The sequence below is a fragment of the Pituophis catenifer genome, unplaced genomic scaffold (assembly GCF_029215685.1).
Source record: "Pituophis catenifer annectens isolate HBS135680 unplaced genomic scaffold, rPitCat1.0.hap2 SCAF_3, whole genome shotgun sequence".
In the NCBI taxonomy this organism is placed as follows: domain Eukaryota; kingdom Metazoa; phylum Chordata; class Lepidosauria; order Squamata; family Colubridae; genus Pituophis; species Pituophis catenifer.
In genome coordinates, this window is record NW_027256883.1 from 171,654,134 (window position 1) to 171,680,524 (window position 26,391).

The following is a 26,391-nucleotide window of genomic DNA, read 5'->3' on the forward strand; positions in this document are numbered from 1 at the left end:
ATCAATATATATGAATCAAAAGGTAAATGAGGACCCAACAAAATTCTTTGGAATAAATAAAGGCGTACGGCAGGATTGTCTGCTGTCGCATTACTTTTTATTTTGACTCTGGAAAATTTGCTAATTAGAATTAGGTCAAATAAAGAAATAAAAGTAAAAAAAGAAGAATACAAGGTCCAAGCTTTCACGGACGACCTTGTCTTCTTCATAGAAGATCCAATAAAAACAACACCAAAATTAATAAAAGAGATAGAGGAATTTGGAAATGTAGCGGGCTTAAAAATTAAAGAAAAGACTAAAACGATAACAAAAAATATAATAGCAAAACATGTAGAGAAATTAGCAAAAGATTCAGGATTACAAGTAGTCAAAAAGGTAAAATACCTAGGGATAAATTTGGCAGCCAGAAGTGCAACGATAAAAGAAAATAACTATGGACCTTTGGTCCAAAAAATAAAAGAGGATCTGGAAAAATGGGAGAAATTAAAACTGTCATTGTTGGGGAGATTTGCAGTGATAAAATCAAATATACTGCCAAGACTCCTTTATTTATTCCAAACAATCCCAATAAAATTAGATAAGAAATTCTTTAATAACTTGGACAAAATAACTACAAAATTTGTGTGGGAGGGGAATAAAATCAAGAATTTAATATATATATATATTTATTTATATAGTTTGTCAAACATGTACCATAAAACAGGAACAAGTATAAACATGGATATTAATACAGGAAATGGGTACGAATAAATGGGTACAGTAGGACAGGGACGGAAGGCACTCTGGTGCGCTTATACACGCTCCTTACCTCTTAGGAATGGGGTGAAGTCAACAGTAGACAGTTTAAGGTTAAAGTTATGTTAAAGATAAGCCTTACCCTTAACTGTCTATTTTTCCATTTTCTGTTTTTAGGAGTTTCGATGTGCTTGTAGGACTTGCTTACACAAGGGTTGTATTTCCAGGGTTAATTTAATGAATATTTTGAAGTACAACCACAGCCTAAAATAAGTGGGTTAAAATATAGTTTCTGCTTTCTGCTTGCATGTGTCATTCAAACCCAAGCATAGGTCATGTGCTGCAATGAGATCAGGACCCTAATTCAGATGCCCAGTGATCTACAAATCTTAATGGTTGATCAGTTTCTAGAGTCCCAGGTATTTTGCTTTTTTAATTGAGAGGGAGCAAGAGAGGAAGAGAATTACCTATGTTCACTGAAGTAGATTAAACGTAGAATTTTACTCCACTGTTCTGTAATTTCATTTGGAGCTGCCAAAATATAATGAGGAAAACCTTACCTAGCATACAGTTTGATTATTGTTTTGGCTTCCTTAATTTCATTAACAGATGGAGCAATAAAAATATCGTTTTAGACAAATTATTAACATAGAGAATTATTAGCATAGTGTGTTTCAACTGAATTGACATCCCTAAATTTCCAGCCAGCACAGCAGTATTGCAGGAGACTAAGACTGGATTAAGACACAATAGAGTCTTTCTGTTGTGGCTTAGTATTTTGTATGAACTCAGCCATTGTGATAAGTAAACTATGCTTAATAGTTTAGCGTGTTGCAAAACCCAGATAACTGTGATTTATTCAATAAATACTTGTTAACCCGATTATATATAAACAGCCTAGAGTTATAATTCAGCAGTATCTGGTAGGCCACACATTTTCTTTTCCTGCTTTGGTGGTTTAAATAATAGTATTGATTTGCAGGATTGTTTGTATTGTTTTGCAGGATTGTTTGTATTTCTAATTTTAAAAAATGAAGATTGCAATTTTTTTCTTGCTGTTACTAAAGAGATGTTTTAAAGCCTAGTGTGATGAATTTGCCAACTGATGTGATTAAATGTATGCACCAGTTTAATGACATAAAATTGAACAGGAGTACAATCAGCCCTAACACATCAAGTATTATGCTGTATATGCCTGATCTTGTTTGTATGCTTATTTACTTGCACATTAGTCTTCAACTTACAACAGTTCATTTAGTGACTGTTCAAAGTTACAACAGCACTGAAAAAAAGTGACTTATGACCGTTTTTCACACTTAACAACTTTGTAGCATCCCCATGATCACGTGATCAAAATTCAGATGCTTGGCAAACTGACTCATACTTATGACAGTTGCTGTGTCCCAAGGTCATGTGATCCCCTTTTGTAACCTTCTGACCGAGGAAAACCAAGGGGGAAGCCAGATTCATTTAACAACTGTATTACTAACTTATCAACGACAGTGATTCACTTAACAACTCTGGCAAGAAAGGCTGTAAAATGGAGCAAAACTCACTTAACAAATGTCTCACTTAACAACAGAAATTTTGGGCTGAATTGTGGTCGTAGGTTAAGGACTACCTGTATATGGCCTCACATTGGCTTCATTGTAGTTTATTGATTACAATAAGATTAGTTGTGTTGTGTGAATCTAGCCACTCAGCTGTGCATTTAGCACTGTATTGCTGCTGCAATCATAAAATAATTATTTGAACAGCAGATAATAGGGGCTGTTTAGCTTCTGGATCACTCTTTGATAAGGAAGGAAGGGGATGATTTTGTGCGTGATCACCTGGATAACAAAAGTGCAACCTCACCCGTATCTTTTCTTTGTCTGACAGTTTCGTTTTGTCAAAAAACTGGCTCCAGGAAAGCAGTTCCACATCTATTCCTGGTGTAGGAAGCTAATCAAGTTATATGGAGGAAGAAGTGTTACAAGCCTTGCCTTGATCTCTCGAAGAAAAGATCTACATGTATATCTAACAAACGAATGAATGAACTGAGTTGTCTTAGTTTTCCCGATATGCTTATCCGTAAATCTTGCTATACAGATGTTTCTGGTTGTGGTGAGATAACATGGTAGACTACATACAAGCGACATTGTATATTACGTCAAAATAGCTTATGAAAACCCAGAGTTTTCTGCAGAAAAAAAGAAACTGGTTGCCATGGCATTGCAGGCTCTGAATTACTTAGTGATTAGAAAGAATCCAGTTTGTACAATATTTCCAATATGGAAATATCCTAATAGAGAAAGATGGTGATTTTCTTGTTGCACATAGCCATTATAATGGCAAAAGGTTGAACAGGGAAAAAGGATGCAAATATGGGCCAAATAATGTGCTCATTCTTTGGTTTCATTATAATTTTAAAAGTTAGGGCATTGGTGCCAATATCCTATAATATCTGAGTTGCATAAATTGGGATAATTACTAGATAACAGAAAAGCAATTAAGAAACCCTTTTTCTAATGCCATCAAGTAGTTGTCCAGACATTTGCTGTTTAGTTATGATAGCTTTCTTATCAAAACCTTCTTCAACATTCCCTCTCTCTCTCCTCTCTCTCTCTCTCTCTCTCTCTCTCTCTCTCTCTCTCTCTCCCTCCCTCCCTCCATCCCTCTCCCCCCCCAGAGGAGAGGGAGGGGGAGAGAGAGAGAGAGAATGTTGAGGAAGGTTTTGATAAGAAAGCACATTTCATCACTTTTCCTTGGGGAGCATGCTGGATCTTATATGATATCAATAGTTGTTTTTTATATACCTAATGATAAATATGAAATATGAATCTACTTGGCTTGTACAACCAGACTTTCAAATTATTTTCAATTCATTTGTATTGGGGCCTTTTGCAAAATTTTCAGATTTCCAGTTATAATACTGACATTTCCTGAAGATATATAAAAGTAGTAGTCCTTGTTTGTTACATAGAAAAGCATGAAAGACGGATGGATGACCTTAGGCCAGTCACTTTCTGTCATCCCAACCCATCTCATAGAATTCATTGTTTTGGAAGTATGATTAACATAGGATTGTTGTTGTGGGGAAAAGAGGAGGAGGAAGGTGTGTTAGGTATGTTCACCACCTTGAGTTACTTATAATAAAGTAACCTTACGTAGGATAAAAAAAAATCTAATAAAAACATAATTTTTCTCAGATCATTGCTGATTACTAGCTCACAATCTCTTATTTTCAAAACAGAGGTTAAATTAATGTAATAGAGAATAACAGATGTTAAAAATCTGTTCCTGAGAAAAAGTAAAATATGCATCCTGCAGCATGATAGGATCCACTGCAGCCCTTGAGACTGCCTAAAATTCTCTTCCATCAAAGCTAAAAGCTTTTTGCACCAATTATTAGTAGGTTGACATCAGTGGTGGGTTTCAAAAATTTTTACTACCGATTCTGTGGGCGTGGCTTGGTAGGTGTGGCTTGGTGGGCATGGCAGGGGAAGGATACTGTAAAATCTCCATTCCCACCCCACTCCAGAGGAAGGATACTGTAAAATCTCCATTCCCACCCCACTCCAGGGGAAGGTTACAGCAAAATCCCCATTTCCTTGATCAGCTGGGACTTGGGAGGCAGAGAATAGATGGGGGACAGTCAGAACTTTTACTACCGGTTCTCCGAACTACTCAAAATTTCTGCTACCAGTTCTCCAGAACTGGTCAGAACCTGCTGAAACCCACCTCTGGTTGACATGAACAAAAGCCATTGTCTTTGCAGTTAAACTATGTATGATATGTCCACACAAAAAAGGAACTAAGAAAGTAAGCACCATTTTTATATACGAATTCTGCGATAAGAAAAATTACAGCAGTCAAGTGAGCAAGATTCAAAGATTGATGTAAAATTTGCAAGATTTCTGAAATAAATATTTTTATCTGACTTTTTACTTATAAGTTTGGAAGCTTAATTTGGATTGTTGTATCTGTGAACTTAAAGTGGACTGAAAAATTATTCTTCTTTGAGCTGAGTTTCATTCCTGATGACTTCATGACTTTGTTCAGAATCTATTTGTCTTTAAAATACTGTGATGTTATTTATTCATTTGGTTATTAGATTTGTATCACCTTTTTATTATTTGCACAACTCAGGGCAATGTATAAAATGACTGGCCTGTGTCAATTTAGTAAGATAAAATGAGTAATTAAACGAAGGGACTCTGTTATGTATAGAAATTCAGACTTTTTGACATTACATGAAATTTAAACATGCAAAAAAAATCCTTAAAATTGTTGTTTTTACAAACTCCAAGAACACCATGTGTGACTTTTAAAATAATATGAATCAGTTTTGCAACTGTGATATCACATGTTTCACTGTAATTTGCTGATCTGCAGATGTTTAAGGTCAGCTGTTATGAGTAACTCATTGCAGCAACAGAGTTTATGCTGGTTATTGAATAGCCGTAAAAAAGGAAAAAAGTTGTTTTTCTTTCAGTTTTCCCTTCATATCATTTTATCCTATCTAGCAAGTTAATTTGAAAAATCTGTATTGATTTATGAATGGCTACTTGGAGAGGATAGTTGGACAAATATTTCATTCTGTGGCACAGTTGTATTCCTCCTGAAGAAATGTATAGCTTCCATTTGGAAAAATGCTCAAAACTCTTCTTAATGAAATACGAAAGAATGTCAAGCAGATTATTTTAGAACATGTGTTATAATACCAACCTGGAATATAGATAGGATAAATGCAAATGAAATGTACTAAATTTTCTTTTCACTTAGCAGGCATCCTGTTTGGTGGCATTGTTCTCATATCTTTTTCTGACAAGATTCTGTGACTCGCATCTGAGCCATTCTTTTCCAGTCTGGTAGTCTCTGGATGTGGTAGAGTACAATTTCTAGAATCCCCAACCAAACTCTTTGAAGGCAAAAACTTGAGAAAGGATAGTTTTAGACAAAAGGCACTGATGATTCTTCATACTGCATGGTATGTAATGAAATACAAATACTCAAAGGCATGTATTTTACAGCTCAACGTAGTGGAAGGCAACTCCAACTCTTAACAAAAACTTGATGAGCCAGAACATTTTATCTTTTCAAATGTTGACACAGCACATTGGAAAAGTACACTAAAAAATCCTCTGAGATGTAGTAAAGGACTCTGCATCCACCTCTCCTGAATATTTCATTGCTCATGCGAGCGATCTCCACTTCTAAAAGCAACGTACCATTGGAGGCAAACTAATTACATTTAATTTTGTTACTTGTCTTCACCTAAAAATGTTCTTCCAGTACTGCATTGCTGAGTAGACTTCTCACAGTTCTCTGTTCTCTTCGTAAACAGTTACGAACATTAAAAAAAAAAGTAAAATTAAAACACATGGTTTTGTAACTGACAAAGCCAAATTAGACACAATGAGCAACAAAAAAACAATGATTATGTATCAACTCAGCACACAAAATACATACTCAAGGCAAATGGAAAGATACTAGAGCAAAATAAGCGTGATTCTTCTTGGCTCGCACTTTTGTTTATGAGCTTGTACTGCATGGCGAAGTAAAGGAGAAAAAAGATGGGTATCTTTCCAAGTCACTAATCCTAGAATGATCTTTTCAGTCATGTTAGTTAGAGTGACCGTTACATGGAAGTGACCAAATTGGGGATAGACAAGAGGGACAAGGTTTCCAAGCAGTCCACCAGTCCAGATATCATGAGATCTATAGACAAATCCTATGTTATCCAAATAATGTTATATAAGTGTATTGCAAGATTGTGGCATACATTTTTAAAATCCTATTGACCAGTGGTGGGTTGTTACCAGTTTGCCCCGGTTTAGGCAAACCAGTAGCAGCGGTGCGGGAGGCTCTGGCCACCCACCCGGACATAAAATACGCTCTGTGCACGCACAGAAGTGGCACACAAGAGAGAGAGAGAGCAAACCAGTAGCAAAGGTAAGTGAAACCCACCCCTGCTACTGGCATAACATCACCTACTGTATGTCATCGGACTGATCATAAAGGCACTTCTGTTGTTGACTTTAAGGATCTATGATACGTTGCTTTATTATCTTTTCAATATATTCCAAAATCAATTTATTAGTATTATATGTAAACTCTGGCTTAAAGAAACTGCTACGTATAACAAATTGGAGCCCTCCCCTAAGTTTCAAGGAAAGGTACTGTTTCATGTAGATTAAGCAGCATCTTTTTACTTTTTACCAATATAGAAAAAAAGTTTATAAATCCACAATTCTTGTTTTTTCATCATTTCTGGATGAGTTTTTGCTGAAAGTGACTCCTTTATAGATAAAAAAAAAATTATATGTTTGAATAAATGCTATTTATAATCATGGGTGATGTCTTTATTCACTCTTGCCTATCAAAAAAGATTGTGTAAAGAATCACCATATCAGAAAGTGGTGGCTCCCAGAAGTAAATGCTGGGAGTTGTTGTGAAAGCTACATTATTTGAACTCACTCTCTCTCTCTCTCTCTCTCTCTCTCTCTTCTCTCTCTCTCTCTCTCTCCCTCCCTCCCTCCCTCCCTCCCCACCCCTCCTCTCTCTCTCCCCGCCCTGCCTTGCCCTGTCCCACCCAATAACCTGTTTGGTATGGTAGAACATGCTTTCCTATTATTACTATAGCAAAATACAGCTGCCGGCCCAGTTATATTTTACAGTGTCCTTCGTGTCAAGGAACATTATGTCTGGAGCTGGTTTTCTTAAATTCTGCAGTTTGCTACCATATTTACAATATATATTTCTCTGAGAACAGTGGTAGCTCTGCCTTTCCCCTTTCTTGGATGAGAACAGTCTTCCCCAATCTTTTTTCTAGCATTGCAATTTGTCTGAGAACTCCCAGCCAGCATGTGATTTAATGAGTTTATCAAGATCAGTACAGAATCTGAATAAGTACCAAAAGATCCATACATAACATCTTAATTTTTACTGCCTCCTTAAATGTAAATCCCATTGCACACATATACATGAACGTGTGCGCGCACACACACAAAGGGGGGGTGGACACCGAATATTATCCTTTAGGATAGACTGAGCTACATTTTGGGGTACTGCATTTAACATTGTCTATGAGAAGAGCTGCAGTAGATAACGGTAGCTGCAATATGAATTGGTATAAAGAGTTATGGGTATGTAATCAAGAGCAGAATATTTTTTGCTGAAGATGGCAAAAAATGTCACTCAGTATTCACAGTTGTGGCCCTGGGAAGCTCTGAGATCTTCAAAAAAAAGGTTCAGAGTAACATCTGGCACTGGGATATTAATCTGCCCACATCGGCTTAATGAGAAAGTTGATGTATTTAGAATGTTAATGCATTATTCAGTCCTTTGTGATTCTTTCGTTTCAGAAAATCACACAGAGGTATAATTTATCACACAGTGTATTGCTTTACAAATACAAAAATATTTTTATTAAAGGTTTCCGCTGTTTAAGAAATATTCTTAGTTATTCATCTTTTTACTTAAATCATTAATTTTATATACTTTTGCAAGATGCAGATCTGTTTTCTTTTACAAAGAAATCTCACAAATCAGACTAGATTCACACAAGATACTCAGTCAAAATGCGTTTTGATTAATGTAGATAAGAATGTTATGTAAACCAACCGTGTAGTTTGTAAAATTTGATATATAAGTTAACATGGTGAATCAACTTAGCCCAGTGCGCTTTATTCAATAAATCATGCTTAGCCAATTGTGTAAAGACAGCCCCAATCTGGGACTGTGACACAGTGTTTTGAGTTTAAAATATTCAGGATTTATTTAATCTAATTTACTTGATGAGAGAAGACAAAATCAACATATATCTTGATACTGAGAACTGACAAATCTAAACAGCTCTTCTCCAGGGGATCTCAAGGAATTTGTGTTTATAGATGAAAGTCATAATCTTGATTGCATTTCACATGGGAAACAAAAAAAGAGATAGGAAACTTGATTTTGCTGCTCAAAAGAGGATAAGAAAAGAAATAGAGTTACATTCCTTTACTCTCTAAGCCTCTTAAGAGACAACTGGAGCTAATCCCACTCTGTTATTTCCCCGATCAAAGACAGAGTAGTACTGGCCAATAAAAACATCTCCCAGAATCCAGAGTGGACCAGCTGTAGTGTCTATATCTAAACCTTGGAAGCCACTGGTACACAGGTTCATCCCATCACTAATGACCTACAGGAAAGAGGATATGTAGGATTAAAATTCAATCAATATTGAATTACAACAATAAATCATGTTCAGATTTGTATGCCAAAATTTACACACACTCAAAAGCAGTTTTAACCACAGAAATTTAAATTCTAGAAGTTGAAGTCCTTATATCTGGAGGATGACTTTGTTGGGAAAGATTATTGTAGAACTTCCAAGGCACAACTAAGGACTGCTATAGAAGGAAGAAGGCAATGACTGGACACTGAGCCAATTGCTTTTTAGCATAAATTAGAAAAATTCTAGTTGTGATTCGAGCATATGAAGGAATTATGGCATTTCTAGCCTGGATGCGGGATATGTAATAACATGTTTCTTAGTCTGCGAGCTTAAAATAAAAATGATGACAGCACTAATCCAATATTTTGAAAGTGCCATATTAAAGAAGAGTGTGTTCATGCTGGAAAAAGTATTTGAAAGAAAATTTAGAGTTTTGCTATTATATATATTGACAGCAGGTAGAATCTTATATGTCCAAGATGGAAAGACATACTAATTTCCACAATGGACGAATAGATGATAAAGGTGATGGAGTGGGCAGAGAGGGTAAAATTAACTTTTAATTAAAGAGAAGAATTTATCAAGTTTATTTCCATTTGGAACCAGTTCTGGATTTTGTATTTGAAACTGGGAAAAAAATGACACCCTAATTTTAGGTTTTGACGATTATAATGATTTTGTTGATACAGAAATGGCTTGAAACATTTAGAAATGTATAGCAAAAAGTTGAGGCTGTAATTTATTTATTTATTGCATACTACTGCCCTGAAAAGTCAGAAGCCACTATTTTTTTCTTCCCTTTTTTACTTCTTTCTGCACTTTTCTATTTCTCTCTTTAACTTTCTCAATGTTTGTCTCCAATGGTACCTTTCATTTAGCCACTTTCTGGTATCTGAATATTACAGACCCTTCCCATTCATCTCCCTTTCTCCTTTCATGGGCTGATCTATAGCACTGGACCTCAAAGAATTCAAGTAGAAGAGAGGTGCATGTAAGGTTATATATAGATGCCTCCAAGTCATATTGTGTTTGGGTATGAATCAGGGATGGGTTCTAAATTTTTTTACTACCGGTACTACCGGTTCTTAAAAGCCAGAGGCTTTTAAAGGCATTTTTTTTTTCTACAACCTCTTCGGCTGAAAAAATGCTTTTAAAAGTGAAAAAAAAAAAGCCTCTGATGAGGTGAGCGGGGTAAGCGAGCTGCAACCAGGCCAGGGACCGGTTATTACCGGTTCTCCAAACTACTACAAATTTTTACTATCGGTTCTTGCGAACCGGGAGCAACCCACCACTGGTATGAATATATTCTTTATTATCTTGTATATATGACTTCTAATAGTGAGTAAGATGCTGGCAAGAGGAGGTAGCAGGCTTTATTATGGTGGAAGGAATCACCTCCTTTCCCAAAGAGAAAATGCATTGCAAAAAAAGAAGAGAAAATGGCCCGGATTTGTGAATGCTAAATCTATATGTATAGATGAAGAATTAGAAATAATTGTTAAAATGAAACTATTAGACTTCACAGCTAAACCACCTGAACTAATCTTTTGGATTAGCTTCAATTTATTGAGATACCTGGAAAAATCAAAGACTCTGCACCTTTTTATGCCATTGTCATTTATTCTAATGAGGCTTGTATGGAGGTGGAGACTTGGGGAACTCCTCCTTAAATGTTCTCTTGCTCCATAAATTGACTTATAAAGCTTTTCCCTATTTTTTGTTAGCCTTTTGTTAACCTTAACTTTTAGGTTAGCCACAAAATTAATAAATATTTTGATCTAGTATGAATACTAATCCCCCCCCCTTATGGACAAACGAGACTTGTCAAGCACATATGCCACAATTCCTTCCTTCCTTCCTTCCTTCCTTCCTTCCTTCCTTCCTTCCTTTCTTCCTTCCTTCCTTCCTTCCTTCCTTCCTTCCTTCCTTCCTTCCTTCCTTCCTTCCTTCTTTCCCAGTAAATGAAGGGAATTAAGGAAACCTGTCATTTCCTTAATCTTTAGTTTTACTATTTTTATTTATATCCCACGTTTATGATTTTTATAAACAACTCAAGGGGGAAACATTTTCTATTTTCTTCCCAACAACAACCCTATGAGTGAATTGGGCTGAGAGAGAGAGTGCGTGGTCCAAAGCAACCCAGCCAGTTTTCATGCCTATAGCGAGACTAGGACCCACCGTCTCCCAATTTTTAGCCTGGTATCTTAACCTCTACCCCAAACTGGCTCTTTTTTATTGGTATTATTATTTTGTATTTATTATAATGATGATTAAAAGGTGCTAATATCTGGCTAATTCTCATTAAGCAACCTTACTATATAGTACAACCTTAAGAAGTCTGCTTTGTCCCTTGTTAGCTTGTCTTTTCTGAATCTCACAGTAAAGGAGCAACTGAGCATCTGAGCATCTTAATGGGAAACTCTTACTAATACATCAGTGTCCTTTCCCCATGTCCCAATACAAAATTACAGATAATAACCCATTCTTTCTCAAGAATGACACATGTTCTGCGATGCCTATACAGGAGGAAATGAGTGACAGCACTTACCATGACAGTGTAAGCCTCTGGAGTAAGAGGATAAGAGTTTCCATCGATTGTGAAAGTGACAAGAGGCATCACATTGAGATTGTTGCATTCCACAGCATACTGCAAACAATTGGTATATCTTTGCAATAATGAACATCCAATATTTCAATTAAAAAAACAATCCTAGATATGAAGATGGACAATATCTATTTTGCACTCCAATCTTTTTCTTTTGAATTGTGCTTCCCTTGTAAGATATTATGCACATATGTGAATTGATGTCTTCAAGTATACTAAAACATTGAGCCAGGTTTCAGCCCAAAAATAGATAAGATATCATAAGGATTAGGTGTTCCTTTTCTTCCTTTTCTTCTGCTTTGTTCAATCTATCTCCCTCCAAATGCTGCTTTTTATTTTAAGGAAATTGCTCTGAAGGTTGCCTGTGTTTAATATGCTAACGCACAATATGCTAACACACAGAGTAATTGAAGACTGATTGTTTGAGATGAGAGAAGGATCCAGGGCTAATTCCCCTTGCTCCATACCTTCCACACTCCCCCCCCTCACAGCTATAGCACCATTTCTCACTGTCTGGGTAGCCCCACCAATTGCCTTAGAGGCTCTTCCTCTCAGAATATCTATGGGGCACCTAATGGGCTGCCAAGCCACTCTCAAAAGTTATACAATGTTGGGGCAAAAGGACAGATGCTTCAGAAGCTAAATCAGGAGAAGACTTGGCCTAAATTCACTGCTTCTCCTAAGCCTCCTTTTTAAAGCCTCTGCTTCACCTTTTCCAAAATGGCAGCATAAATTTTCTTTAAAGTTCAGAGAACTAGAACATAATGAAATTGAAAGAAACAAAAAGAGAAAATGAAAGAATAAACTAGGATTGTAAAGAGATAATTTTAGATTTAAATTTATCCTATATTTAGCATCAGGATTAAGATTCTGTTACTGATTTCCAAGTTGGGACCTACCTCATCATCCATAGGTTGTGCCCCGATTAATGTTTGCATTTGCTTTATGTCTTCAGAAGGACCTGTGATGAGAGATGTTCCTGTGTCCACTATAGCCTGACACCCATCTGCACAAAATACAACATTCCCACCAACCTGGATACTGAAAAGAAGATGGAAATAAATTTGGTGGTTTATTTTTCCAAGATATTTACTGTGATACCTCTTCTCCCAGCATGATCCTGACACTATTTTCTTATGTTTGTTTTAATGTCTGTCACTTCATTACTGGTTCTTCTTTGCAAAGATCTGTGCTGAGATGTGCAGTGATGGAGATTAGAAGATTTTAAATGAACAACATTTCTGGTTGTACCACGGGAGAATATCTAGGTCTCCTAAAATGGGAACAACAGTGAGCACTCTTGCTTAGCTAAGAGTAATTAAAGACTGATTGCTTGGAATCAGTTCAAGCTTATTCCAAGAGCAAACTTGGAATTTGGCATATCACAAAGTTGTTTTGTTTGCCTCTACCTGTGACTATAATGGTCCTGCAGGAATCTCTGTATTTTCTCTTGACATATGGATAGTCTAGAGTGACCTTATCCAGTTTGCAAAAATCGCAACAAGATGCAGAAAATCCTATATTTAATATAGTAAATCTTGTACTAAATTACTATCTAATTGTCTGGAAATTTGCAGTCTTACTTTTGTGGGCCTAGTTTAAAAGCAAATACTTCTTCATTCTGCAGCTTCTTAGGCAAGAACTGCAATCTATCAATAATAAGAGTTATTTTGCACATTTGAGGCATTCCATAAAGACACTGATTTCTGATTTCAAACTTTCCTAGGACTTTTGGTATCAAGGAAGCAAAGCTCAGTAAATAGGGGAAGTCTTGGTGTTTTAGATTCTGTAATTTTTTGGAATGAAGCAGGAATCCCTCCATCATGACAACAAATGAATTTGAAGACCTTCTGAAACCTCAACATAACTTGAAATTTTACAAACTGTAGAAACTTAGACAACATTGAAAGGATTGCTACTTTGCTTTTCCATATAAAAAGATGTAGAGGGAGGGATAGAATAATTTACAACATTGGAGAATTGGCAAATACTGTTGTAAAGACATCTGTTACAGACAATGATGTAATTAATATACATAATCACCTGGCTTTTAAAAAATAGTGGAAAATAGCTCTCTAACTCAAAGGATAAATATATACCACATCTAGCCAAATAGTTAAAAGATGATTACAGCTCATTGTAACTGTGAAAGGCTGGGATTTATGAAGCAGATGTGGTGCTTCTGCAAAGATTGGCAAGTCTGAGTCCTAAATGCGCAATTACCCTGAATTCTAGCATTCATCAGAGATAAAAAAGTAGCTATTATCTCTGAGGTCCCCCTTACTTCCAAATAAGATATGTACTTATCCAGTTGGATCTGCCAATATCCCTGCTTAGTGACTGGAATCCAGTTGAGATTTCCACTGAAATAGGCCTCATCATAGCCACCAAAAATCAGTTCCCCTCCTACAGAAGAAGAAGGGTTTCTGAGGAGAGAAAGAAGAAATAATTGCATTGAGCATGAGCCTTTGCTTTGTGTTTTTTCTATTACATAGTCATTCTTTTCAAAATTCTAAACCTGAAGAACATAATTGATGCCCCATATTTTCCAGTGCTCCACATTTTCCAAGTTTCTCATGTCAGCGCTCTGGCTGTCTCTGGATCATGCTCATACATTGGGCACAATGAATGGAATATTGACTGAGAAAGGAAAGTACACAAATATAGCCAATTATTCTTTCCAATACTAAACAAAAATAATGGAATCTGGTTCCAGTACCAGAAATAAGATGTTCACCAATTTATAGGGAAAGAGAAAAGCTTCCCTATTCCTGCTGCAGAATTGGGTTTTTTTTAATTGCCAAAGGAAGCCATTGGTATTGGCTTTTAATGATTTCAAGTAAAGCAGATGCTAGTATGGAAGGCAAACTTTCTACAGTATTGGGAGGAAGAGTCAACTTTTTATGCACTACCTGTTCATGTAAACTGAGAATATTGGTAAGTCCACCAGGTTTTGGGCCATCATATTATCAAATACAGGGGTGACACCATCCACAGCCAAGGATGGATAGGCCAGACCAAGTATCCCATCAAATACTGAATCCAAAAAGGTGTTACCAGGTTCAGAGACACTTTCTGCAAACTGCTGATTTACTATGGTGAGTCCTTCAACCTAAAAAAAATAAAAATAAAAATCTCAGATATGAATTTTAATCTGTGGTAAGAAACTAGTCATACCGTAGTAATGGGCCATGGAATTTTTTTAAAAGAGAAAGCCTTCTGTCCTTCCTTCCCTCTCTCTCTCCCTCCCTCCCTCCGTTTCTGAATTGGTGTTTCATCATGGAGATTTTGGACAGCGAATGCTTTTTGAATAAACTGCACCACCTCTGATGCAGCATATTCTCATTCAAAGTCAGGTTGAATTATATGTTATCCATCCTAAAACTTGCAGAAAATCATACTCAAGTTGAGAAGGATTGTTCTAGAAGAAAAGAAGAACACACAAGGACTAGAGAACATTGTTTAGATAGCACCTTCCATGATGGGATAGGGACAGGTTTCCCCTGCAGCTCCATGCATATCTTTAAAATCTGCACCAAGTCATTGGGGCAATGCCCCTTGTGCTCATCTGTGGCACACGGAAGACCACAGCAGGAAAAAAGGGAAAGGGAAGTCCAGTTGCTCAAATACAGTAGAAGGTATATTTCCAGTGGCGAGATCCTCCTGGCTTAACAACCAATTTGGTGAGCTGCATACGCATGTGCAGTTTGAACAAATCTTCACTTCTGGGTTTCTTCGGAGGAGTAACACAGCTGATTCCCGCGGCAATTGGCTCTGCCGTGCAAATCAACTGAGGAGATAAAGGTAGGAAAATAACGTGGGTGGGCAGGTGGGCCTATCTGATCATTGAGATGAACCGGTTTGCTTCCAGCTGATCGTCATAGCTACCGATTTGCCCGAACCGGTAGAATCCCACCACTGTATATTTCATCAGTGTTCTCCTAATGAATCATATGAACACACATAGAAAATGAAAGCAAAGCCTATTGATGATAATTTGTAACATGGTTCTTTGGTGACATGCCACCAAAAATATCTTATGGTTCATTTTTGTAATGTGCTGCTCATTTTCCCTGAGAGGACATTTGACACTATAAAGAACTGTGCTTTGGAACTCAGTGATAAATACAGATACTGTAGCCTCTACAAGATGGATAATGCCTTACTGTATTAGATTATAATTGGTTAAATGATAAAGCATCGTATTCTTTTTAAGTGAATAGCATCTTTCACTTACAGTCACTTGATCCATTCCAATTATTCCTGTCAAGCTACCAGTACCATAGTGAATAGAAAAAGAAGTACCCACTTCAGTGTAGGTGCTGGACTGTGATGGGTGAAATCTGGAGTGTTCAACTGTAATTGAAAAAAATAAAAAAAATCTCAATGCTTGTATCTCTGGCCTATGCATTTTTCAGTCCAGCCCTGTGCATATTAATTCAAGTACAATATATACAAGATTACCGCCTTATGAATTCACACAGCTGTATACAGTTAATGGCCTCTATTGAAAAATAAAGTCTTTAAAATAAAGCACTATGAATGTGCTGCTTGTAGCTTCAGTATATTTCGCACACGAGAGTTGCCAATGATCCAGTAATGAAAATATACTGATGACTATAACTATGCTAATCTAAGTTATACAAGCACTCTATATGCTATATCTGTGATGGTGAACCTATGGCATGCGTGCCAGAGGTGGCATGCAGTGCCCTCTCTGATGGCATGAGCTGTCGCCCCAGTCCAGCTCTGCTGCATATGCGCGCGTGCCTCCCATCAGCCAGCTGGTCTTCAGGTCTCTGCCACGCATGCATGTGGGGCTGCGCATGCATGCATGCATGCATGTGGGGGGGCGCGTATGCATGTGCGGGGGTGGGGAAAATGCAGGGGCACACATGCACATGCATGGGGGCAGGGTGCATACATATGGCCCGCACATACATTGCATTTTGGGGGTTCGGGCACACGCTTTGGGCACTTGGTCCAGAAAAGGTTAGCCATCACTGTGCTATATGGTCATATTTCACATGTATATTTTCTCGAAAATAAGTTGTCAAAAGAGAATGCTTACAAAAAAGTATGCAAAGGACAACTACCTTAAGTTGCCATTCATGCTGTTTTATCTTTCATAGCGAAGCTTCTGAATAAACATACTTAGTATTGTGCTACTACATTATTATTACAAGCCTTCATTTGCCCAATTACTTTACAGGTAGGAGCTTCTGTCTTCAGAACAAAACTGTAGGAGATGACCAGGCTGAGCCCGAGGGAGGGTCAAAGGCATCATAAGTCATGAGTCCCTTCACACCCACAAGAGATCTAAGTCCATCCTACCATCAATTCCTTATCTACCGCCAAATTGCTTCAACCATTAGTGGTTCAGATTCTTGTAGCAAGTTTAAGCTTGCAATAAATCTTTATACACAACTGCCTGGATCTCCTGATTTCCCTGGCGCTTAACAAAAGCTCTTATTTTTTCTGAATGCAATCTTATTTTAGCATTTATCACTGTAAATGGCAAGATTTGGTTTCTGTTTTGCAGACAAAATGTTAGGGATATTACACCATACTACAAGTACAACAGAATGGTTATTGTATTAAAAGTCTACTCAGTAACTGGATTTCCAGTGTTGAACGTAGCAAATGTGCTATGCAATGATTGATATGTGCAATTGTTTACCAAGGAAATCAAATGACAATAAATTGCTATACATTTGGACTTATTGGAAGCATGAATAGCATTTACTGGTCTGAATAATGCTAGTTCTATAAGCATAGGTACCTCTAACATAACAAATGTTAACAGTTTTCATACTGTTAACACACCATTCAGCGTAATTTAAAATCATTTGACCAATCCTCACCACAAGCCTTGCTGACACAATAAATAGATGGTACCCAGAGGTTGGAGGAACCAGTGTCAAAGAGTATAGTAAAATTCTGTGGAGGGTTTCCAATGGAGATCTGTCCAAAGTATTCCACCTGCCAAAACAGGAAAACAAAGAAGTGTTTCTATTCCATATATTAGGATGGAGAAGCACTCTTCAGGGCTACATAAAGCTGGAAACCTTCTCCAAACCTGAGGAGAATTTTGTGAAATGCAATCTTGTCCAATCAGCATTTGTATTATGTCTAGATATTGTTGTTTGCATTAATGGATCAAGGGTTTAAATAGGATTTTAATTCTAGCTTTCTGGGAACTTTTTTACTCATAATCCAATTGTACACCTTCATTTTTAATTTTCACCCCTAGCATTTAAATTGCAACATATTTTTGATTAAAATATGTGTTTATTTTCCCAGTTAAAGTGTCTCCTATTTTCCTATAGTATGCTCCTGGATGTACCCTTTTTTTGAGGAACAAGACTATTATATAAATTTGAAATCTAGAAGAAGAAAAAAAAAGAGTGGTTTATTAGAAAGAAAAGAAGTTGGCTCATTCTTTGGCCTTTCCACCATCAGCATGCAACAAAAAGGGAGAATTCAGATATGTGTACAAAAGATTTTTTTGGAATAGATATAAACACTCTGCAGGCATTCAAACATATCTGAAAAGGTGAGAAGTAATAGGTGAGAGGTAATAGGGTATGAATATGCAAGCAAGCCAGGTCCTACCCTTCCATATTGTTCATACCTGCTCTTTTTCAGAACTTTGCGTGCTAAAACTTGCAGGGAAAGTAATTATATCTATCCAATTCAACTCATTCACAAACTTTCCCATCATCAGGGACCAATTTAGCTAGGCTTAAGTACATTCAACTTGGTTATAACTCTCTAGCAGATTTGAAGGCAGACTGCAAGTTTTTTGACACATTTAGTTCTTAGGGTGGATGTCTGTGCTTGTATTACACACCAATTTTCTTTTAACTCACTTTCAGAGTTGGCTAAGATAAAAGAATATTGGGAGGTGATGGAGTGTGACATGTGGCAATTTATTTCTTGTTTGTAGACATGCCAAATGGCCAGTTTGCACATATATTCAGGAGCCACGGTGGCACAGTGGTTAGAGTGCAGTACTGCAGGCTACTTCTGCTGACTGCTGGCTGCCTGCAATTTGGCAGTTCAAATCTCACCAGGCTTAAGGTGGATTCAACCTTCCATCCTATCGAGGTGGGTAAAAAAAAGGACCCAAATTGTTGGGGGCAATATGCTGACTCTGTAAACTGCTTAGAGAGGCCTGTGAAGCACTGTAAAGTGGAATATAAATCTAAGTGTTATTGTTATTGCTATTGCTATATTCAACTTTTATGTTTGCAAATGTAGCCAAATATTTCACATCCCCTTAAGCTTCCCGAGAAAACTTTGATATCACTGAAATATCTGATGAGTAAGTGGGAAAGAGATGGGGCAATATTTTTTGCTTGGCAGACGGACATATACAGCCATGCCTTTGGCTCTGGACTTTAATACAGTTACACAGCTATGCAGTGCATTAGAGAAGATAAGTACAGAGACATAGCCCGTGTTTACAACTCTATAAGGCAATTATATCTTTTCCCCAGATCATAATACCAGTAAAATGTAGAAATGATGAATATTTATAATGCATACATATAAACTAAATTAAGCCCCTTGAACAGTGGCCTCATAATATATAATAAATATGTGGATACTGTCAAATAACTCCTGGATTTCTATAAACTGTGTTGTAAGTACAGGGTGAGAGTTTAATAAAATTAAATTCTGTCATTGGAAAAACTGGCGACATTTGTCTTCTTTGTAGCTAACACATCCTCCCCCCCTCCCCCCAATGGTCTCATTCATGCTTTGGCTTTAACTTACATCAAAATAGTTAAGGAGGGGTTCGTTGGTTTCTTTGAATACCGAGCAATCTTGGGTGTACTGTACCATGTCTAGCTTATATTTCTTCCAAAACTGAGGCAATTGCCCACGTTCCCTCAATATTTGCCGCATAGACCGATGTCTTTTCAGGGTAACTCTGGAGAGGAGAGAAGGAGCTATATGCTTAATGCTGATCAACAGAAATAAGAAAATCTGGAAAGCATTTTATTCTAGTACAGGCAATACTAGAATTCCACTAAGGTTAGAATTTTTACGGGTTATTCATACCCTGAAAATTTTGCCTATGTTGTACATGAAAGTAATTATGTATCAAATTCAATATTTGAAAAATATCTCTCTTTTGCATAATTCTTAAATAAATCCAATCTATCACAGTAGCAAATAGAACTCCTGTGATTTATATTTCATCTGGCATTCACTGTTATCCATTAGGGGACTCCCACTTACAATATTTGATGATTTGCAACTTGATGATTTTTGACCCTTAATATATATATATATATATATATGAACAGTGGTTTTGGGGATACTGGAATTTGGAACAGAATGTACAGTACATCAGGATGGATTTGTAATATTTTGAAGAGAGTAAAATAATACCCATAGTTGTTTTGGGGGCCTTCCCCTTCCTACAATTAATATGTCCAAATTTATCTAAATACATTACTGATTATTCATAAAACATTATTAATGTGTTTATGCTCTAATACTGGAACTGGGCTGAACTTGTATTGTAGGAGAATAAAAGAAGTTTCAAGGGACTCCTGTCCCCAGTGCAGCTTTGTAATTGTAATTTCTAATGCTCAATAAGAAAAAATGGGAGGGGGGGAGTGAGCAGCAGAAGAAAGAAATGTACTTACCTTTGTAATCCATTGGCCATCCAAATGTAAAATGTTAAAAAGACCAACCAATTCATTCTGGCAGTGGAGGACTTCTGCTCTCCTTGACTTGTAGCAACTGAGCGAAAGTTTTGTCCTTATAGCCACTAATCAGCCCAGCCACTGAGATAAAATCCCAGGAGAAAATGTACAATGTGAAAGCCACACCACTTAATGTCAATATGGCACTTTTAGAAAAGAAATTAGTCACTGCACATGCTCCCCTTTCCACTGATCAGAGATTAAATAGTTCTGTAATGGTGAAGCAGGAAGTGATTGGAGGAATTGATTGGAGGTGTTCACAAAGAAAGATGTAGATGTTCTTCCATTTCATAGAATGCATTTTCTATAGGACTCACTTTAGAGCTCCTTTGTCTTTATGGGACTGAATATAACCCTTTTGTTCTGAAGCCCATTCAAAAGTATATTGAAAGAGGAAAATTATGCAGTTCATGCTCAAAAGACCCAGATCTTAACTAAAGAGTCTTAATGGTGAATATTAAATTGTTCCCACACATAATATTTTCATACTATGAATTCTCATTGTCTCCCTCTTCCTCTTCCCCCCTCCCTCCCTCTCTCTCTCCATGTGTTCCTTCAAGTCAAGACTCCTGGTGATTGCCTGGACTATTCCCTGCAGTTTTCTTGGTAAGGTTTTTTCAGAAGTTGATTTACCATTTCCTGCTTCTTAGGGCTGAGAACAAGTGTTTGGTCCCAAGTCACCCAAATGGTTTGTGCACAAGGTAGAAATAGAACTCACAATCTCCTGGTTTCTAGCCTGATGCCTTAACCACTACAAGAAACTGGCTCTCCCACCAATATAATTAACTTGAACATTTTTGTTTCTGAAATATTAATCTTTCCAGATGTTGGCAACCCATATAGTGTGGCCATAAATCCTGCTGGTGACATTCAGATTTTATATTTTTCAGTTACATTATCTGCACTTGCAGCTTTAATATGTTTAAACATTTTCACAGCATTGTTTAGTACTTCATCAATTTTCTTCTTATCATTTATAGCATCTGTATCAATTCCAAATTTATCAAATACTCATTCCAGAATTCCTTTACTTAAGTTCATCCCAAAAAATCTTAACACCTTTATTTTTTATCTTATTCACTCTATTGGAAATTATTTTTTTACAAATTTCCAAAGTAATTTTTATTTTCTTCCAAATTACTTTGCATTTTCTCTACTTATTTTAATTTCAATTATTTCTTGTTCTTGACCACATTCTTAGAAGCTATATTATTCTTTCTCTACATCCTCATTCTTTGCAATAGATTTTCTTATATGCTTCTTTCACTTCATTATTCCACTAAGTATCTTTTATCATACTTCCCATTCATGTATGGGATGCTTCCTTCTTTGAATGCAAGACAAGAACTAAGGAAAGTAGATTCTTTTTCTGTTCTCTGTTTGAAAGCCACCTGAAAAAAAAGTAGAAAGCTATTAGGAGTTTTGGTTGCTTGTTTCATAGCAACCTAATACAGTCTGATAACTAGTTTTTAGTTTGGCCCTCTTGTGTATAAAGAAGATATTTATATGTTTCTTGGATTTTCTTCTTTCGCTATCCCAATTTAATTTTCTTTGCTCCCTAGTTAGAAGATTTTGCTTATTATATCTGTGAAATATTATTTTTCAACTTTCTTGTAATCAGGTAGTTCAGCAAATTGTATAATACTTCATTCTGTTGGGACCTGGTCTCTTAATTTTGCTAAATTAAACTATTCAATCAGCATGCTTTTTAGCTATATAGTTTTTGAAAAGTTATTTTTTAAAATATTACATTGGGATTAAACTTTCTTTTCTCAGAGCGCCCATAATAACCAAGCAGTTGCATAATTGCATACTCACACTGGGTAGAACCAGCTTTTCTTTGAAATGGGAAGATCTAAATATTTCTAGATTTCATTAATGGAATCAGTACACTGCAATTTGCAATGAATTCAATGCAAATTCACAATGGGTGTACTCTATCTCATCCCAGAGGCACATAAATGAAGGACACAAATATTACTGAATATACACTGCTCAACAAAATAAAGGGAACACAAGCAGAAGACATCTGAGATCTGAATGAATGAAATATTCTTATTAAATACTTTGTTCGTTACATACAGTAGTTTTGTGTTCCCTTTAGTTGTTTGAGCAGTGTATAAACTATACTGCTATACTGCTAAACAACAAAGTACTTAATAAAGCTATTTCATTCATTCAGATCTCGGATGTCTTCTGCTTGTGTTCCCTTTATTTTTTTGAGCAGTATATTTTAGAAGAATCTCCTTTTGTGTAGTCCAGCTGTTATTTTCCATAGGTAAAAAAACTATTTGCTTTCTATATGCATCAGCTTCTCCTGTTTGGATTTTGGGTGGTGGAACTTGCAGAAACTTAAAGAAACAAGGAAACAAAATTAGAATGTATAGGTTTTTTTAGTGCAGCTAAGATTGTCCATGTCTCTTAAATTATAATTTTATTAAACATATCAAAGTATAAAATATAATTGAAAATAAAAATAGTGGGGAAATGAAGGGGGCAGAAAAAAGGAATGGAAAAACTGTAGGGGAAAAATAAAAGAAAAGCATTGACTTTTGACTCTTTTTGTGCAGTGGAATAACATGATAAAATTAAAGTCTCAATTTTTTACTTTTATGTACCTAATACATTTGAGTCAAGAGTCACTATGCTTCTTCCATAATGTGTTTTACAGAATTATGTGGGTTCCGATTAGGAACTAGCCTAACTAGATTAGAGTAGGTTATTTCAGAAGAAACTTCATTGTACTCATTTATGATAATACAAGGGGCTTGTTCAGTGGAAAAACCTTTGAAGAGGTGTTTGGAATCTTTAAAATAAAATTCCAACCTGGTTACTTCCAACAGCAATGCCAGCTGACAATTCTAGAAGCAATATTGATCTATCTAAAGAGCACCAGACTGCTTAATTGTGCTCAGGCAATGAACAACTATGTTTTTTTAAGGTAGGAATGATTTAAACTGGCAAGACCGGTTAAAGTCATATTAACTGAATTCTGCTGTAGTTGGCGTTTCTGAGTCATCCTCAAGGGCAGATGTGCATGTGAGATATTACAGTAATCTAATGGAAGAGTTACCAGAGCATAGATCATTGTGGCCAGATTAAAGTAGCAAATCCACTAAAATAGCAAAGGGAGTAAATTTAATAATACTTGAAAAACATATGAGTTAAAATAAGTGGAGGAATGGATAAAAATGATACTGCTGTTGATTATTATTATTATGATTGCCTGATCTATCAAGAAGATATATATTATGCTTTCTGGAAAAAACCCATAGGTCTTTCAAAGTGGCATGTAATAATAGTGATGTAGGCCTTTCATTAACCTGACATCAGTTGGGAGACAAATTCTGCTAAGCATAATAGTTTCAGAAAATAACTAATCTGTCTTTCTGACAATTTCCTCCTTTAGCAAGTTGAGGAAGCCAAAGGTGTTCAGTTATTCCTGACCTGATAGAAAGAAAGAATAAATTGGTGAATGGTAGGAGTGGAGTGTTGTAGAAAAGCTACCATATCATGCTGGAGTTTTTGAATGTAAAGAAAACTAGAACTAAGTATAATCAAATACATTAGCTGAGACTTTCAACCAATCAGAATAGATCTGGAAGGGACCTTGGAGGTCCTCTAGTTCAACCCTCTGCTCAAGCAGGAGACTCTATACCAGAGATGGCTAACCTTTTTGCCATCGCGTGCCAGGAGGAGGGGTGGGGGAGATTCACATCCACAACCATAATTCTATGCATCCCACCCTGCACATATGCGTGCAACCCCCCTTCCCCCCCGCTCCTGGCACGTGATGGCCTGGTAGGCCCATTTTTCTTTCTCCTATCCTCTCTAGGAGTCTCTGGAGGCTGGGGACAGCAAAAAATGTCACTTCCTGTCCAACCGAGAAATGGGCCGTTTCAGGCCTCCGGAGGGCCTCCGAGGGGATGGGGAAGGCTGTTTTCGCCCTTCCCAGTTGCATAGAGAGGATCTGGAGCCAGGTGAGAAAGAAAAATGGGCCTTTCCCCCCCCAGGTCCTCTGGAGGCAGAAAACAGCCTGTTTCCCTACTTCTGGTGGGCCCAGAAGACCCGAAAATCAGTTGGCCGGCGCGTGCATGTGCGCCAGAACTGAGCTGGCATGCCCACTGATATGGCTATGCATGCCACCTGTGGCACGCGTGCCATACGTTCGCCACCACTGCTCTATATCATTTCAGATAGGTGGTTGTCCAGTCTTCTCTTAAAAGCCTCCAGTGATGAAGTAGCTACAACTTCTGAAAGCAATCTATTCCACTGATTAATTGTCCTCATTGTTAGGAAGTTTCTCCTTAATTCCAAGTTACTTCTCTTCTTGATTAGTTTCCATCTGTTGTTTCTTATCTTGCCTTCTGGTGCTTTAGAAAATAAGTTGATCTTTTCTTCTTTATGGCAGCTCCTCAAATACTGGAATATTGCTATCATGTCACCCCTAGTCCTTCTTTTCTCTAGACTGACCATACCCAATTCCTGCAACCATTCTTCATATGTTTTTGTTTCCAGGCCCTTAATCATCTTAGTTGCTCTTCATTGCACTTTTTCCAAAGTCTCAACATCTAAGATTTAAGAAAGTGGACTTCAATAAACTCAGAGCAATGATAGGATTTCATAGCAGAAGAAGTTAATGCAAAAAAGAGCTGAAGGTAGATGGAAGTAACAAGAAATAAGGAAGCACTAAACTGGAACAGTAAGAAAATATACAAAGACGAGAAAGAAGCCATTGGGTTCATAAATGTCTATTACGAATTGTGATGACAAAATATGATGAAACATATGTGTATTTGACAATGCAAATTCCAACCTTTCTTACTTGTGTCCCAACTTCAGATGTTCGTACCTAAGTCAAGCATATATGGGATCTCCCAAGCTCAAACGCTGGTACATAAGTAAATTATATATGACAAATTGACATTTTTGTCAATTTTTGTCAATTATCCCCTCAGGTTTCACCCTACCCTGATTTCTGGGTCAGAAATTGTCCAAAAAGTTTAGTGCAGAGCTGGAAAAAAAGATGGTAAAAAAGCCCAGAATTGTAGGGATGTGTCAGTGACAGCAAAGATAAAATGCTGACTGAAGTGAGGTTGATGAAAGAGGGCTAAGAAAAAATGGTTGGTCCCAAGTTATTCAGTTGGCTTCATGCCTAAGGCAGAAGTAGAATTCCAGTTTCTAGCCTGGTGTTTTAACCACTACACCAAACTGGCTCTGTTGCCCTATTATCTCAAGCACATTGAACGAGACAGACAAAATTATTTTCTGTCCCAGATCCAAGCCATAGAAGACTTTATAGGAATACCAATATTTTAAATTGTACTCAGAAACATATAAGTAACCAATACATCATCTTCAAAATAGGTGTAATGATGCTTTAGTAGTTCTCATTTGCTATCATATGTTCTGCATTAACTATACTTTCTAAGTAGGGAGGTATGAATCCAGAACAATGCAAAATCATACACTTGCTTTCTTTAGCTGGAAGGTGACCTCATCCAAAATTATTTCTGGACTTCTGTTATTTTGGGTGAAGATTCCAGCAGAAATGTGATCTGTCACTTCTGATGCTTGCTAAAATGCGCTCCATTCATGTATTTCTGAACTCTTCATCCTCTGAAGATTTAAATCCAGATGGATCTCAAACTTACCACTGGAGGAGCTAGGGACTGTGAAGATCTAAAAGAAGTAGAGTCATTATGAGAATGTGTCATCCTAAGAAAAGAAAATTTATTTCTGGCTATGCTCTAATCCTGTGATGACGAATCTGTGACACATGGAGCCATTTCTGCGGGCACATGAGCCGTTGACCTAGTTTAGCTCTACCGTGCATGCATGCACACCTCCTGCTGGCCAGCTGATTTTTGGGTCTCTGCCACGCATGCGGGAGATATACGTGCATGCCCATGCCACCCTCCCCTCCCAGGAGACTCCACGTGGCCTGTTTTGGATGCCAGGTAGGTACAGGGCTTACCTTACAGAGGCTCTGGAAGGGCGAAAATGAGCCTAATGGAAGTCCGGAAACAGTCCGTTTCCGGCCTCCGGAGGGCTTCCGGAGGGCCTCCAATGGCCAGGGGAGGCCGTTTTTGCCCTCCTGAAAGCTCCAGGAAAGACTCCAGAGC

At 37.1% G+C, this 26,391-nt stretch overlaps 1 protein-coding gene across 1 annotated transcript; it reads right to left on the reverse strand.

Annotated features, from left to right (window-relative positions):
* Positions 1 to 8,737: 8,737 nt before the first annotated feature.
* On the reverse strand, positions 8,738 to 20,678 carry CTSE (cathepsin E). The gene is made up of 9 exons (XM_070941105.1): positions 20,584 to 20,678; positions 19,326 to 19,482; positions 17,408 to 17,525; positions 15,781 to 15,899; positions 14,456 to 14,655; positions 13,847 to 13,969; positions 12,443 to 12,584; positions 11,487 to 11,585; positions 8,738 to 8,902 (listed from the first exon to the last, which is right to left on the reverse strand). The coding sequence occupies exons 1-9, from the start codon at positions 20,676 to 20,678 to the stop codon at positions 8,738 to 8,740; spliced, it is 1,218 nt and encodes a 405-aa protein (XP_070797206.1).
* Between the last annotated feature and the right edge of the window lie 5,713 nt (positions 20,679 to 26,391).

Coding starts and splice junctions, on each gene's coding strand:
- CTSE (XM_070941105.1), bottom strand. CDS start 20,678: ATGAACTGCATAATTTTCCTCTTTCAATATACTTTTGAATGGGCTTCA. Junction 15,900..17,407: donor TTGTGTCAGCAAGGCTTGTG/GTGAGGATTGGT, acceptor TTTCAATTACAG/TTGAACACTCCAGATTTCAC. Junction 8,903..11,486: donor CAGAGGCTTACACTGTCATG/GTAAGTGCTGTC, acceptor TCTTTCCTGTAG/GTCATTAGTGATGGGATGAA.